Source organism: Belonocnema kinseyi, chromosome 7 (genome assembly GCF_010883055.1).
Source record: "Belonocnema kinseyi isolate 2016_QV_RU_SX_M_011 chromosome 7, B_treatae_v1, whole genome shotgun sequence".
NCBI classification, from domain to species: Eukaryota; Metazoa; Arthropoda; class Insecta; order Hymenoptera; family Cynipidae; genus Belonocnema; species Belonocnema kinseyi.
In genome coordinates this window covers 40,887,380-40,904,623 of record NC_046663.1, presented here as the reverse complement: position 1 = coordinate 40,904,623, position 17,244 = coordinate 40,887,380, and the positions used below count along the sequence as shown (strand labels likewise).

Below are 17,244 nucleotides of genomic sequence, written 5' to 3'. Positions count from 1 at the left end.
CCACAATTTTTAATTTAAAAAAAACATTAGTGTCCAGACGTTTGCATTTTTTACGTCTGGATTTCTTTTTTTTAACTTTCACATGAACCTGCATTTTTTTAAATCTTCTGCAGTTTGAAAATCTTCTTTATTCTCCTTTAATCTTCGCTATATTTATTATATTATATATTTTCAATTTAAAAAATCGAAAGAAGTTGTTTTCGGAACCTAAAGAATTTATGTCCTTATCCTGAAAAATGGAAATAATTGTCTTAAAATCTTCCATATGTTTTTAAAAAGCAATTTTGAAGTCTTTTAAATTTCAAATTATTATTTCAAAATGAAATATTAACTGCTTAAATTTTTCCCCAACTGTTTAAAAAAATTTAATCTCAAAATCTTTCGGAATTATTAAAACGCTTCTATTGTTCTAATTCTTAAAATAAGTTTATTCAATAATTTCATTTTACTTATCATTAACATTTTTCTTCTTCTTAAAAACTCTGGAATTTTAATATGGTAGCAAAATGTTAAGAAAGAATTATTGCACAACATAAAATACTTAATTTAAAAAAAGTTATAATTGAATCTTTATCTTGTTCGATGTTGTAAAAAAATTAGTAATATAATAATTAATTAATTTTTTCATAAATGATAACATAAAAAGCATTAAACTATCATTTTCATTCAAACATGTAAATAATTTGTACTCTACTTTTTCTTTTAATATCACATGCATTTTTGCAAATTTGTTTTATTGGTAACTTTTGATATTAATTTCAGAAAATAATCAAACGTATTTCCATATGATTTAAAAAATCGAATGCAAATATACATTTCAGTACATCAGCATATTTGAAAAATGATCTAATTGGAATAATATAATTGCAAATATAAATTAACTTTTAATATTTAAATTATATTCAATGTTCCATTATAGAACCTTTAAGTCAATAATTAAATTATGTTACTTCAATTTCAGGAACTAAGTTTTAATCTTTATTTACTTTAATAATCAAAAAATGTTAATTAGCTAATAATCAATTGACCATTTTACAAAAGAAAAACCATTAAAATATAATTCTGTTATAAAACATTCAAATAACTCTAACTTTATATCTTTTTTTGAATTAGAACTTTTATTTATAAAAATTTTATTTAATCTTAAACTTTTAAACTAATTCCAGAAAATGTCACTTTTAGTAGAATTAGTTGATAATGAATTAATCAGTGCACAAAATAAAAAACATGAAACAATTATTTTCATCGAAATACGCAAATAATGTTTACATTATGTGTATATTCTCCTTTAAAATTTAAAACAGCATTTCAATACGACTAATTTATAAATAACCTTTGTCAACTAATTAAAACCAACATGAAGAAAATTTGAAGAAAATTATCAGCTAATAATGAAGTAAATGGTTCACAACATAAAAAGCCTCAAATAATTTGTTTCACTGATTTTAAATTTTATTTACGAAAATTACATTTTTTACTGACTTAATATTAATTTGAGGAAAAAATTTAAACATTTTTAAATATACTTTTGAAATATGAATGAAAATATTAATCTCAGAACACCAGCATAATTCCGAAAAATTACTTAATTGAAATAGAGGTACTTTAGAAATAAATTGATTTATATCATGGAAATCATATTCAATGTTCCATTATATAACCTACAAGTAAATAATTAATTTATTCGTTACTTATGTTACTTAAATTTGAGGTAATAGATTTTAATTTTTCTTCAATTTAATTTTCACAAAAAATATTCAGCTTATATCATTTAGTCATTTCACAAAATAAGAAGCATTAAACTATAATTCTCACTAAGACCTTGAAATAATTTTTAGCTAATAAATTTTTTGAAATTTGAACTTTCATTTCTAAATTTTTTCTTTATTAATAAGCCCGTAATCTAATTCCAGAAAATGTGAGGTTTGGTATAATCAGTTGATAATTAATCAATTATTTCATAACATAAAAAGCATCACACAATTATTTTCATGAAAACATTCAAATAATGTTTACATTATATTCTCATTCAAATTTGAAACTGCATATCTCTACATTGAATTTATTAATAAGCTTTCTAACTAAGTTAAAAAAATTAAAATATGTATACATATAATTTAGAAAATTGAATTTGAATACTCATTTTACAATATCGGAAGCACCATAAAAGTTATATAATTGTAATACAAGTATTTAAAAGAAAAAAAGAAACTTTTATTATGAAAGTAATGGCCAATATATAATTGCATAATGTGAGAGGAAATAGCATATTTATATTACTAAATATTAAACAATTGAAATCCAATCCTTATGTACTTTGATATTTTATTTTTTATTGTTAAATTTTAATTTATATCATAATATTATTAAACTTAACGATTTCACAATATATCTAATAATTTAATAATCTTTTATATTATTTAACAAAATTATATTTTAAGATAAAATTCCAAAAACTATTCATGTAACACTGAATAAACCAATTTAAAATTTATTGAAATTATATTTAATTTTAAATTTGTAAATAATTTTTAAATATGAAATATGAATATAATATTATTGTAAAAATTATAAGCATGAATAACATAATAATCTTAAGCTTTATAATTTGCAAATATATGAATCATGAGAATATTATTATTATAACTAAAACGTGAAAAAAAATTTTTGTTAATGACTCAATTATGTAAAATTTGGAATTAATACAGCTCCAATATTAAATAGTTAATAAATTTTGATTATATAATGTTAAAATAAAAATACGGTATTATTTAATTTTAATCTATAAATAACAAGTTTTTTTTAACATTAAATCATTAACATAATTAAAACATTATTATAATAAATTTATTTACTTGCAATTTAGCCTATAATAACGGTAAGTTTTAATCAAAATTTGAATTATAATTTACATAATAATATTAGTAAACTTAATGATTTCGCAATATTTCTATTAATTTAATAATCGTCCATATTATTTCAAACAATAGAATTTCAAGATAAACTTTAAATAATTATTCCTGTAACAATGTATAAACCAATTAAAAATTTCTTAAAATTATATTTAATTTTTATTTTGTATATAATTTTAAAGTATAAAATATAATATTATGAGATAACATTAATAGCACGTATAACATGATATTATTAAGCTTTGTAATTTGCAAATATAAAAATTTTTTTTACCCTTGAATCATTAATATAATTAGAACATGAAAATAATACATTTATTTAATTCTAATTTGGTTTTTGATATCTTTATATTCAAATAACATTTTTCATTATAATTTATAACACAATATTATTAAACTTAATGATTTCACAATATATCTATTAATTTAATATTATTTTATATGATTCAACAAAATTAGATTTTAACATAAACTTTAAATTATTATTCCTGTATTATTCTTGGGAAGAAAAATGACTTATTTGGTTCAGAATAACGTACAGTCCACAAATCTTCACCCATTTCGACAAAAAAAATGGGAAAAAAGCTAATAAGATTTTCAAGAGATTTGTCCAGCCTGATTTTTGAATTAGGTTTGAAATTTTTTTATAAATAAACAAATTTGACGAAAAAACTGTCTTTTTTCTGTTTGACGTTCCCAGTGCTCGTCCATAATAGGAAAATGGTTGAAATCGCTAAAATTGCATAAAATATTGTTAAAATTTTTTCACGATTTTCCATAAATACACGTTTTTTCAAGTTATGTTGCAAGAAATTGGAATCGAAACATTATCATATGAAAAAATTTCGTTTCTGATTATAATTGTTTATATTATAAACAAATTTAATGTACAAATGCAGTAATCAGGCATTTTTCGACAGAAATATTCGTTTTTTTTCATGTCAGATTTTTTTTAATTTGGAAATTCATGACGAAAAATATGGCAATTTTTTCTATTTGATGTTCCCGGTGCTCGTTAATAATAGAAAAATTGTTGTAATCATCAAAATTTCATAGATTTAAATTATATAGAGGTGTTTCATTATAGTACAATTAACAAAAAATTTTTTTATAAACAAATTATTTGTTGAAAACGCGTTATCTATCATTTTCAATAATTTAACGTTTTTTTAAAGTTATATTGCAAGAAATTTAAGTGGAAACAATATTTTAATGAAAAAAATTTCTCTTATGGCTATTATTGTTAATATTAAAAACAAATTTAATAAACAAATGCATTATTCAGGCATTTGTCTTCAGAAATTTTTTTTTCGACTTCAATTTTTAAAAATTAGGAATCTCATGATTATTTCAGAAAATTCATAACTTGATGATGAATTTTTTGATTTTATCAAATAAATGCATTATTCGAGTACTTATCGACAAAAAATTTGTTTTTTTTAAATGTCAGTCCTTTTAATTGGAAACTTAATAATAATTTTAGCAACACTCAGTACATTTTGATACATTTTATTATTTTTTAAACAAAATCATTATTCGGGCATCTGTTGACGTAAAATTCGTTTTTTTCTCGATATCAGTCCTTTTAATTGTGAACTTTATGCTAATTTTAGCAGCATTTATAATAAGTTCATAAAATTTATGAATTTTTAAACCAATTTATTAAACAAATGCATTATTTTAGCATTTGTCGACGGAAAAACTCGTCTTTTTCAATGTCAGTCCTTTTAGTTGGGAGCTTTACAAAAATTTCAGTAACATTCATTATCAGTTGATTAATTTTATGTTTTCGGTAAACAAATTTAATTAAAAAATGCATTATTCGGGCATTTTTCGACGTAAAAACTCGTTTTTTTCAAGGTCAGTTCTTTGAATTTCAGAAAAAAGTTCTTTTTTTCATTCAGTACTTACAGTTGGCCAACACCAGGGGGTTTAAATACAAGAAATGAAGGAATTATCGTAAAGTTTCCAATTAAAATAACTGACATTGAAAACAAGAGTTTTTCCGTCAACAAAAGGTCCAAATAATGCATTTGTTTGATAAATTTATTATAAAAAGCATAAAATTTATCAACAAATTATGAATTTTTCTGAAATTATCATGAGGTTCCTAATTTAAAAAAATTGACATCGAAAAAAACTAATTTTTCTGACGAAAATGCCTGTATAATGCATTTCTTTATTAAACTTGTTTATAATATTAACAAGAATAGTCTTAACAGAAATTTTTCTTAATTAAAATATTGTTACCACTCAAATTTCTTGAAACATAACTTAAAAAAAACGTTGAATTATTGAAAATTACAGAAAACACATTTTCAACAAATAATTTATTTTTAAAGATTTTCTTTTGTTTATTATATTATGATGAAATATCTTTATGTCATGTAAATCTATAAATCGTCGGGGATTATAAAAATTTTTCTAATATTGACGAGCACCGGGAACGCCAAATAGAAAAATTGCCATTTTTATCGTCAAATTTATTTATTAAAAAAAAAAAAATTAAAAATCAGGCTTGCTGACTTCATTTGAAATTTTATCAGCTATACAAAAAAAAAACCAATTTGGTCAACAGGTTCAGCCGGAATCGTATTTTGAACCAAAAAACGTACTTTTTCCCCACTGTGCGCCTCTGCGTACGTTAACATTTACTTTACTTAATTTTTTGTCAGTCTTTCTTCTTCCATTCTTTGAAAATGAATAAACCATTTTAACAAATTTATTTAAATTCTCTCAGGTATTTAATGCAACAGCGATATTTTTCTTTAATTACGAAGAAATTGCTTGGGGAAAAAATTAATTTCTTTACCGCTAATAAACTGTTCTCTCTGAACGGCGTTGGTCCCTGGAGACCTTTCAAGCAAGCTGCAAATTTTACCTTGAAAAGTACATATTCTCGTACATATTTTATTCACTTTAGAAATTAATGCAAATTCATTAAATTTGTAGAAATTGATTGCTATTTGTAAAGTTTGTGAGAATTGATGATAATCTATAAGAACTTGTGGCAAAATATAAGGGTATTCATAAGTATTTATGGCCCTTTACGAAATTAAATGCATATTGATTGTAATTTACAGGTAACTTTTGATAATTCGCAGGATGTAAGCGCCAACTTGCTTGAGCTATAATTTGAAAAAATGTATAAAATTTGTGTACATTCGTGAAATCGGTGGAAACTTCTAAATTTACGGAAATTTTTTTATTTTGGGCACCTTGCGGTAACTTACCTGTAAATTATGATATTATCACACATACACTTTCCAAATTATAACGATGGTTTCTGAACATAAATGGCTAAATTATTGACCAAATTTAATGCACACTCTTTGTGCGGTACGTTCCATCATTGTTAATTGCGACGCGTCTGCAGTTAGATGACTGCATAACTGCTTACACTACTCGACAAATGATTCGCAAAGAATACGCCGCTAAATAGTAAATGGGTTTTGAATTTTAATAGTGTTTTAAATTTATCTGCTATATCATCAGAGATTGTACCTTACCGACAATGGAGTGAAGATGGAGTAGGATCTTTTTTTCAAGAAATAATTTAAATTTAATAGTGTTTTTGAAAATGCAGTCTCAGTCCAAAATTGAGGCTAGTGATAATAATTATTTAATGGAATTCCCCATATTATATTTTACAGAGCCAAATACGCCACGTCCAGATCGAAATAGTCCACAAGTAAATCCTCCAGGGGAGCTTCCAAATAATATACAGGAACGCATTCATAATAGTATGCAAGAAAATGCCATTCGAACATCGCGGGCAGCACGACGAGCCGCAGGTTCCAATAATGAATTTTAGTTTATTATAATATTCTTTGACTGAGAAAAATCTTTTTCTCACTGAACGGCGTGAGCGTCTGCAGACTTTTGGAACAAGTTTCGAATTTTATCTTAAAAAGTATATATTCATATAAGAATTTTAATTAAACATTCTTTTTCTGTGGACAAAAATGTTGTAGATTTTCCCGTTCTGAAAGTGAACCAGAAAAACGTTGCAGACCAACTATTATTTGACGGAATTTCGCAGTGCAAATAAAATTCATCTTTCACAAATTATTTTATATTTTTATACCTCACTGATGGTTTATTTTGAATAAATCTGCCTGAAGAAAATATATTTATACCTTTCTAAAGAACTTCCTTGCTAAAAGTTTTTTTTCAAAAATTTACTTGACATCTCATGAGTTTGAAATATGATTGCAGTAAATCAAATATAATTTATTAAAAAAAATCAGATTCTCGGGATTTTCTCGAGAATGAAAAAATCTAGACATTTTGTGGACAGAGAGAAAAGATGCAAAAATGTATTTCCGATTAGTATATATACTCTCGAATTTAAAAACCAATACTTGTTCGAAAAATTTGCGATGGCCAACTCTTCTAATTGAAATAAAATTGTAGGCCAACTTTGCGCGTGGGGAATTTAACATTGAAGTACTCTAAAATTATAGTAACTTTAACATTAAAGGTATGCAGACGTTTGATCGAATTTTTTATTCAAATTTAGACAAGCTTGGGACATTGGATTTTTCGAAATAGAAAAAAATTTAACTTCACATAAAACCTGTTTGAATTTTTTAGATTATTATAATGGAGTTGTTACATATTTTCAAATATTTCTTTTTCCTAAACGGAGAGAAATTTGAAGAGATCAATTCATGGAACTGTTTGATCTTTTTCAAGCTCTGACGCAAGAACTAAGAACTCGGAACCCTTGCTTCTAAAGCAAAGGCCGGTGCTTTAAAACCAAGCCGTTTTTTTAAAAGCAAAGGTTCCCAGATCTTAGTTCTTGCGCCAAACCTTGAATCAAATCAAGAACAGCTCCGTGAATTAATCTCTTGAAGTTTCTCTCCGTGCAATAAAGTTAAAAGAATATCGAAAAAAATAATATCTCTATGGAAGAAAAGTTTTAAAAAAAGTTTGAATATTTTTTTAACGTTGAAAAAGCATCTTTTTTTAATTTTTGCGGGAAAATCTGATTGGTTCGGCGGATTTTTCGAAGTTCTTCTTTCTGAGCAGAGCGGTTGTCCGGTTCGTGCTGGAAACTAATATAGCCGCTAGCGATTGATTGTGTAAACAGTAAACATAACCTATTCTATGGTCATTCTGACGGACTTAAATGATATTATTCATTATTATCTTTTTTCATGTTTCATATTTTAAGCAAAATTGTATCTTTTTAGTGAGATTTGTTTACGACTAGGCTGCTACTTTGCAAGAAATGTAATTAAACAAATATCTCTGTTAGAAAACGTAAACTGAATTTTCGCCAGCTGTCTGCTAGATACTGCGTTAGTCAATAGAACATTATTATGATTCGTTAAACGGTTTTCTGGTGGGAATTTTTAAAGTCACCCAGTTTTTGAATCGTGATTTCGATACTTTTCTTAAATACTTTTTTTCTTAACAATGAAGTATTCAACTATTATTTAATTGCACTTTAATTTTGAGAATATTATGCAGTATCAAACCTTTTTTGTGAAAAATCACGAATAAACGACTGCACACCTCTATTTGATATTAAATTCTAGAAAACTCTAGGGTCCCGATATTGAAGATAAAAGGTTCTATTATTAGCAGAATCACAACTGACACGCTGAGAGCAAAAGCAAACTAAAAAAACGGACGGAAAAGCCAAGTGAAAACGCACGAGAGCAAAAGCGACTTAAAAAAGGCGAGAGGTAAAGCTAGCCAAGAATGAAGGGGGGCACTTCCCCTACTTTTCTCTTTTCTGCCATGCTGCTGCAAAAACCAGCATCGTTTAAAGCCGAACATGTTCGAACACGAACCCAAGCTCGCCGGACTTCACGAATTACAATCTGGAATAAAATCTCCAATTACCTAAAATAACTACAGATATATTTTTTTGACTGAAAATTTTAGTTTATACATAAATTTGCAATGAAAAAATGTGATACTCAACCAGAAAAAATACGACTTTTCGAACAAAGACATGAATTTTTAAATGAAATATATAAATTTTCACACGAGAAGAACAATTTGCTACCAAAGAAGATGAATTATCAAAAAAAATATAATTTTTCAAAAAAAAACTTTCCATCCAAATTGTTCAATTTTCAAATTTGAATACGGATTTTAGGTTGAAGCAATAAGTATTCATTCAAAAATGGAATAGTTAAATTGTTAAAAAACCATTTTTGGTTAATAACTTGACTGTTTTTTTAAATTTATCTTTTCTAGTTGAAAATGTATGTATTAATTCAAAGCAGTGTACATTTTGTGTTGAAAATGGTCATTTATTCTTGAAAATTTACCGTTTTCAGTTAAAATTTCATGTTTTTTGGTATTAAATTATTATTCTTGTTTGAGAAAGCATCTATTTTGGTTAAAAATGATAATTTTTTCTTTAATTCTACTATTTGGTTGAAAAAGCATCTTTTTGGTGAAACTTCGTTTATTTTGATTCAAAATGATTTTTTTAGATAAAGATTAAACATTTCATTATCCTTGAAAATTATCTTTTTAGCAGAAAATTCAAATACATGATTAAAAGTTCAACTATTTATGGAAATAAAATGTTTGTTTATTGTTAAAACTTCAATTCTTTTAAATAATAATATTTTTTACTAAAAACATGTAACTATTCCGTTTTTGCTGAAACTTGAGCTTCTTTAATTAAAAATTCAACTTTTTTTAACTGTCACATTTTTAGTTAAAAATTAACCTTTTTTGCTTACAAACTAATTTCTTTGGCAATGTATTTTTTTAGTTATTTCTGAGGTTGTAAATTTACCTATTTTGTCAAAAATTCAGTTTTTATTTGTTACAAACTAATTTTTTTACCAAAAATATGACTAAGATATGCAGGACAAAATTTGAAAGATTTTAGGCACTGAAATGTTGTCTCCTATACATATTTACATACAGTAAATGATATTTTTTCTCTTTGTTGTGAATTCGATGTTTTTCTTTTCAAAATTGATTTTTTAAATTGTAAACTGAACTATTTCATTTTTGGTCCAAAATTTACATTTTTCAGTGCAAAATGCATTTCTTCCGTTGAAAAGTAAAGTATTTTGTCGAAAATTACATTTTTAAACTTTTTTAACTGAAAAATTCATCTATTTTAGATCAGAAGTAATTTTTTTAATTGATAATTGAACTATTTTGTTGAGGATTTGATAGTTTTTGGGTTCAAAAAAATGTTAACTTAGAATTTACCCATATCATTTTTGATTGGAAAATTATCTTGTCTAGTTGAAAATTGAACTATTTGGTTGAAATTTCTTCTTTTTTTTTTGCTTGAAAATTGACCATTTTCATTCAAAAATTTATTTATTTTGGTATTAAATTATTATTCTCATTTGAAAATGAATCTATTTTGAGTAAAAAATTTTTTTTTCGCTATTAAAAATTTAAATATTTTGTTAAAAATTCAAGTGGTTTTTTTTTGTACTGTTCAAAATTAATGTTTAGACTAATAATTTACTGTATCATCTTTGATGAAATTTTTATTTGAAACTTGAACAATTTTGTTAACATTTTTTTGTTCAAAATTGACCTTTCACAGTTAAGAATTGATCCTTTTGGTAGAAAATTATTCTTCTTGTTTGAGAATTCATCTATTTTAATCAAGAATTTCTTTTGTTGAAAAGGCATCTTTTTTGCTAAACTTTGTTAAATTTAGTTTGCAATTATTTGTATAGGTAAAGATTAAACTTTACATTTTCCGTTAAAAATTGATCTATTTAGTAGAAAACTCATAAAAATTGTTTAAAGTTCATGTATTTTGTTCAAAATTGAACTATTTTGCAGAAAACTTTTTTGTTGTTAAAAATTTATTTTTTAACCTGATAATGTAACCATTTTTCATTGAAAATTGATCTATTTTGTTCAAGAAGCGTTGTTTTGTTTCTTCAAGCTTGATTTAAAAAATGTTTTAAAAAATTTTTTCAAATTCAATTTTATGCTTAAATCTTAAATATTTTTTTAAGCTTTACTGTTTTGTCGGTGATAATAATTTTTTTACTATAAAGGTAACTTTATTAATCTTTTTGTGCATAAGTTCATTTTTTCCCTGGAAAATTGTACTATTTTGGTGTAAATTCGATTGTTTTTCAATTCAAAATTAATTTTCTGAACTCAAAATGTAACTTTTCGGTTTTTGGATTAAAACTAATCTTTTTTATTTGAAACTTAATTTCTTTGGTTGAAAATTAAACTATTTTGTTGACAATTTTATTTTTTATCCAAAAATTTAACTAGTCCATTTTTCTTTGCATATGTATTGCTTTAACTTGAAATTCGTTTCTAAAGTTCAAAATTTAACAATCTTCTAGAAAAGTTTTTTGTTTCCAAAAATTATATTTTTAGTTTAAATATGATCTTCTTTGTTAGAAAATTATTCTTCTTGTTTGAAAATTGATCTAGCGCTTTCAACAATTTCTATCGATTTTCTTCAAATTTTCCGGAAAACTTTCTCAAAGTCCAGGGAACAACTTTCTCGCGATAATTTATTTCAGCTAAGAATATACCATAAAAATCTCAAGGAATGAATAATGAATAAATAAATAAATAATAAATAAATAATGAATAATAATGAATAATGAATAATCGAGAGTTCTGTTTTATAAAATATCGATTTTTGATCGGAAAATTTTCTGAGTTTTTGTTGTTTATCATGAGTAATAATTTTCAAATGAAAAATTTTTATGAAAAAAACTTGTCGATCGCGTCAAGCTGAATACTAAGGTATATTTGGTTTTAGGTTTTGGTAACTTTTTCTTTTATCGATAGATTCTCCCGAGTGGACAATATCGGTGAAGTCGGGCGAGTTTGGGTTCGTGTTCGTGCATTTTTGGCTTTACACGAGGCTGGTATTTGCAGGAGCGTGATGCAAAGGAGCAAAGAGGGGGAATCTTCCCCCTTCATTCTTGGCTCGCTTTACCTCTCGCCTCTTCTCAGGTCGTTCTTGCTGTCGTAAGTTTTTACTTTGCTTATCCGTACGTTTTTTTCGTTCGATTTTGCTCGCAGCGTGTATATTCAAAATGATTAGAAACTAAATTTTTCATACAGCAAACCACAGAAGATACAACCCAACACAGGCACGTTATCCTGAAGGCACTATACTGCAGCGTCCTAGCACCCAGAGAACAGTTGGAATATTCCTAATATCTACTGACGAGAATACTGGGAATCAATCTGGGATGTTTTATACGCCCCATTCAGTTATAAGAGGTAATTTAAATCCTAAAATATAATTAAAAACCAATAGTCGAGAAAACAGAAACGTACTTTCGAGCCACCCCTGCAGTATTTTATAAAATAGTTTTTACTCGAAATAAGCCGCCGCCATTCTTAAGGAACGTAACAGTTGGCAATGAGAAGGGGGGGGGGGGGTCGAACTGTTAAATTAGGTAGGAGGTAATTGATAACACGTGATATTTTTAATTTATCAACCCTGCAACTATTTACTCGAAACTCCAAGAATTTCGTTAGAAAATCATACTTTTTCGTTAAAACTTCAAGTATTTCGTGAGAAATTTGCGTGTTTAAAATAATTAAAGTTCATAATTTGGTGTTAAAAAGTCAACTGATGTTTTTCTTGGATAAAGATTCAATTAAATTGCTGTTTAAACTTTTTATCAAACTGTTTTTTTGATTTGAAAATGCATGTCTTTTAGTGGAATTTTTATATCTTTGGATACAAATGCAACGGTTTAGTTGAAAATTCATTTCCTTTTTTCGAGGATTTAACTACTTTCTTTGAAAATTTGGTTGAAAATTCTGCTTGAAACACTTTGTTAATAATCGATTTTTGGTTAAGGTTCATATTTTCAGCAGAACATTTAACTCTTTGGTTAACAGTTTAAATATTTTGTTAAAAACTGACCTTTTTAAATTAACAATTAAACTGTGTGAATAAAAGTTAAACTTCTTTGTTGAAAAATTGTTTTTTGGATGAAGATTATTTCTTTGGTGGAAAATTGAACTATTTTGTTAAAAAATATGTTATTTGTTGATAATTTATTTTCCGTGCAGAAAATGCCTTTTTTGCTTGCAGGATGAGCAAAGTCTGTGAAACTTTTTCACGACTGAAAAATATTTATTGATTAAAAAGTCGTTTTTTTATTTTTTAAATTAATTTTTTTGTACTTCAATATTTTCGAAATTATATTATTTTCATTTTTTTTCATCTTACTTTAGAAATATATACCTAACAACGAATTCTTTTTAAAAATGTTGTTATTACTGCTACAACCAAAATTATGACACATGTTCAATGTGGCTTTCCATTCTTATTATCCAGTTAATAAATCCTCAGGTTTGGGTATATATTTGTCTAGATTTAAAGAAAAGTTAAACATTGAGTAAAAGTATTTTAAACTCCTAATAATTATCTTTTAAATTATTGTAAAAAATATGCTTAGGATAAACAGATTAATAATTCAATAATTTAATATGTGTGGAACTAATGAAAAAATTCTGGCACCGTTTATCTCAACCTACTTTAATTTAGAACAAATATTTTTCTGATTGATTCTGTAATTTTGGGTCTTTCTAATGTTTTAGATTTTTGACACTGATCCATTTTAAAGATATTTAAAATGAAAATTTCGCTAAACTTATTTGATTCTTATTATTTATAGTTAAACATGATGAAATTTGAAACGAATTTTCGTAACGAGTTTATACTAAAGATCTGTAATAGAAGATTCTTCAATTCTTAACATGTATAATTTAGGAAAATGTAGTAATTTTGAAGGATTGTTTTTTAAAGTTCAATTCTAAAGATTTTCAATTGGAAAATCTTTTATTTTAGATATGTATGAATAGAAATTCTTAAATTTAGATTATTTCAAAGATGAACAGTTTGATAGTTTTATTGATATAACTTTATGAATTTAAATTGATTTAATTTGCCAAATTTAAATCTCAAGTGTATGTTATTTTTAATAGTTCTTTGCAATAGTTTCACTCTAAAGATTTATATTAAATTTTTTTTATTTTTAATGATTTGCGATTTAAATTATACTATTTTGAAGATTTACCAATAAGAAATTCATTTATTTGAGGGTTCTTCGTTTAAAATTATGTAACATAATCTTTAATTTTTTAATTTACAGTTGAAGTTTTTTCACTTTCAAAGATGAGTAAATCAGAAATATCAAAATTGAATATTATGGAAGATCGAAAGGCAAGGGTTTTCGATTTCTGAGCCTTCCAAATTAAATAAGTTTCAAATATCAATCATCAGAATTACAGAAGTTTTAGTTTTGAAACTTTAAACTTGTATAATTTTTTATTTCAAAATGTCAGAATTAAAAATGATCTAATTTGGAAGATTTACGAGTTTGAAGAGTTACAATTAAAAATGATTAAATTAAAAACAAATTGAAATAAAAATTATTCATGTGCAGAGTTCCTGATATAAATCCAAAAAGCAAACCGCTTAATTTGGACAACCGCCAGAATATGTTCCTTTTGAAAATTGAAACAAGACAACAGTTTTTATATTTAAAAAAATTTACGTTTTTAGACAAAAATAAAAAGGAGGAAGGAAAAATGAGAAGGCCATCACAACCCTTTCCTTTTCTTTTTTATTTCTTTCGTTTTTTATTTTCATTATTATCAAATCACAATAAAAAAAAAACAAAGGAATAAAAAATACTTGAATAGGCTGGAACAGTAACAAAACCACGATGCTCTCTTACTGACAACCGATAATCAATTCAAATAATTTTTCTTTCCTCGTTTTTATTTTTGCCTAAAAGGGATTTTTTTTTCTTTTTCAGAAAAAAATTATTATCTTTTTCAAATTTCAATAGGAACATTTTATGACGGTTGTCCCAATTTGTTCGTTGGATTATTGGTTTTATTGTCAAGAATTCTGCACATGAATATTTTTTTTTCTATACACCAAACTCTCGCTTTCAGTCACCCCGTACTTAGCCTTCCTAGAACTGCTGGTTCACGCACTTTCGCAGGGGAGTAGAACGAGAGCGGTTGAGACACTGACAACACTCACTGTTTACGCTTCTGTCCCCCCAAAATCAGTCCAAGGCCATTTGAAAGCAACCCCCGACACTTGACTGAAAGCGAGAGTTTGGTGTATTTAAAACATTCAATTTTTTCATATTTGAAAGTTATTTAATTTGGAATACTTAGGATTGAAAACTCCTGACTTTCGGTCTTCAGTATCATCTAATTTTGAGGTTATTGATTTGCACATCTGTGAAACTAAAAATATTTAAATGTAAATTAAAAAATTAAAATACTATATTGAATCATTTTACAATAAAGTTAGGTTTAATATTGACCGCCCTTCCACTTTTCATAACGTATGATGGTTTTAAACTAATAAAAAATTGTTGAGATACAATAAAAAGTATAATTTTTTTAGAAATTATCAGTATACTCACAACTTAGTAAATAAATTTTAATAGTTTTAAGTACATAATTTAAAAAACATCCTTGACCTAAATAATAAATATATTTTACTTTCACACTTAGGATTTCCACTTCCTATGTCACCTGCCCTTTCTGATGTTGTGTTCCTAAATGGTTCACCTCATGATGTGAGTATTGGAGGTTACGTGTTTCGCCCTTATGCCAGCAGTACTCGTCATTAGATACACTTCCTTATCCGGCAAGTAATTTAAAAACTAAAATACAATTTAAAACAAATATATTGCAAATTGTGTTTTCAAATTGTGTTGGATAATTTTTTTTTCACTATTCTTAAACAAAATCTACCGCTTACTATAGTACCTAGAACATTAAATGTAAAATAATTGTATGTCATCTTATTAATAATTAGAATAATTAATTGTAAATTACCTTATTATATAAGTAGTGTCTAATAATAAGAACAATACTATTTGATGTAATAATAATATTCATAAATGAATAATAAATGAATTCTGCATACATTGTTTACATCCAATTTTTTAAAAGAAAGGTTCCTGATACTTTTTTCTTTCTTCAACAAAATGACAGCTACACATTTTTTGACTTTTAGAAAATACTGTTTGTCATATAATAGTCAGATCCATTACAAAATCTAGAATAAACGATACAACTATTTCGAAATGTTTTTAAATTAAACTTTAAAAGTTTAAACATTTATTGAATTCGTTATAAACAAATGAGTGAAAGAAAATAATTTGGTGCGGATTAGAAATTTTTCGTCACTTAATTTCAACTAAATTTAGTACAACCTATGGATAAAAGAGGTTCGTAAGTTTAAATAATGAAAATAATTAAATAATTTGTATAGTAAACAAATCTTTATTAACAATTATCCGTTCGAGCTATTTTTGAGAAAATATATACAATTTTTCTATGCAACTGAACTGACCGTTAAATTAATCTGAAATTATTATTAAATTAGTGTTTAAGCAACATTATTTAACAAATTAACTCTGCGGCTATGTTTCGAGATACAGAGTTATTTTTTTCAAGGAATCTTGCGCATTTCACGAGCTTCTTTAATAATAACAAATAATAATTATTTATATAATAATAATTTGATTACTATATAAAAATTATTCATTTTCATCAATCTCATTCACAAATCCCTTTTCGCTATTAATTCTAAAAATTGAGTTGAAGTTAAGTGACCAAATTTCTAATCCCAACAAAATCTTTTTCATCCTCTTATATTTTTGTGACAAACTAAATTAATGTTTACAGGTTAACTAAAAAATAGTTTCAAATATCTGTGTCATTGATTCTAGATGTTTTTAAATGAGTCTGAATATTTTATAAAAAATGCTCAATTTTTTGTATAAATAATTTTTGAACTGAAAATTTAGTTATAACATTTTTGGTTTCAAAATTGATATTTCGATTTGAAAAATCATTTTTTGTAGTTGAAGATTCAACTATTAGGCTGAAAATGTACGTATTTTGTTGAAAATTTATCATTTTATTTCAAAATTTATCTCTTCTGTCTGGAAAACCAACAATTTCGTTACAAATTGAAATGCTTTGTTAAAAAATTGTTTTTTTTTGTTTTTTTTAAGGACTAACTTTCTCAAATGAAAATGTAACTGTTAAATTTTTTTAAATTGATATTTTAAATTAAAGATTGACATTTTATAGCTTAAAATTCAACTATTTGTTTAAAAATTCGTATGTTTTGCTGAAAATTGTCTTTTCTGATATAAGATTCACCGTTTTGATAGAAAATTTATCTGCCTTGGTTAGATTTGTTATGATGCAGTTACTTGAACGACATCGTGAAAAAATGTTGGTTTCAAAATTCATAATTGTAATTTTTAACCCAACTATTTAATTATAAATTGACTTATTCATGGAAAGTTTAAATTTTTTGATCAAAAAATACTGTTAT

General features: G+C 25.3%; 1 protein-coding gene across 1 annotated transcript in view; it reads left to right on the top strand.

Moving 5' to 3' along the window:
- LOC117176431 overlaps nucleotides 1-15,520 on the top strand; it is a 42,947-nt gene extending 27,427 nt beyond the window's left edge. Inside the window, exons 4-6 of the mRNA XM_033366671.1 lie at nucleotides 6,566-6,706; nucleotides 11,964-12,125; nucleotides 15,402-15,520. Coding sequence (XP_033222562.1) covers nucleotides 6,566-6,706; nucleotides 11,964-12,125; nucleotides 15,402-15,520 — 422 coding nt within the window. The remainder of the gene's footprint in view (nucleotides 1-6,565; nucleotides 6,707-11,963; nucleotides 12,126-15,401) is intronic.
- The last annotated feature ends 1,724 nt before the right edge of the window (nucleotides 15,521-17,244 follow it).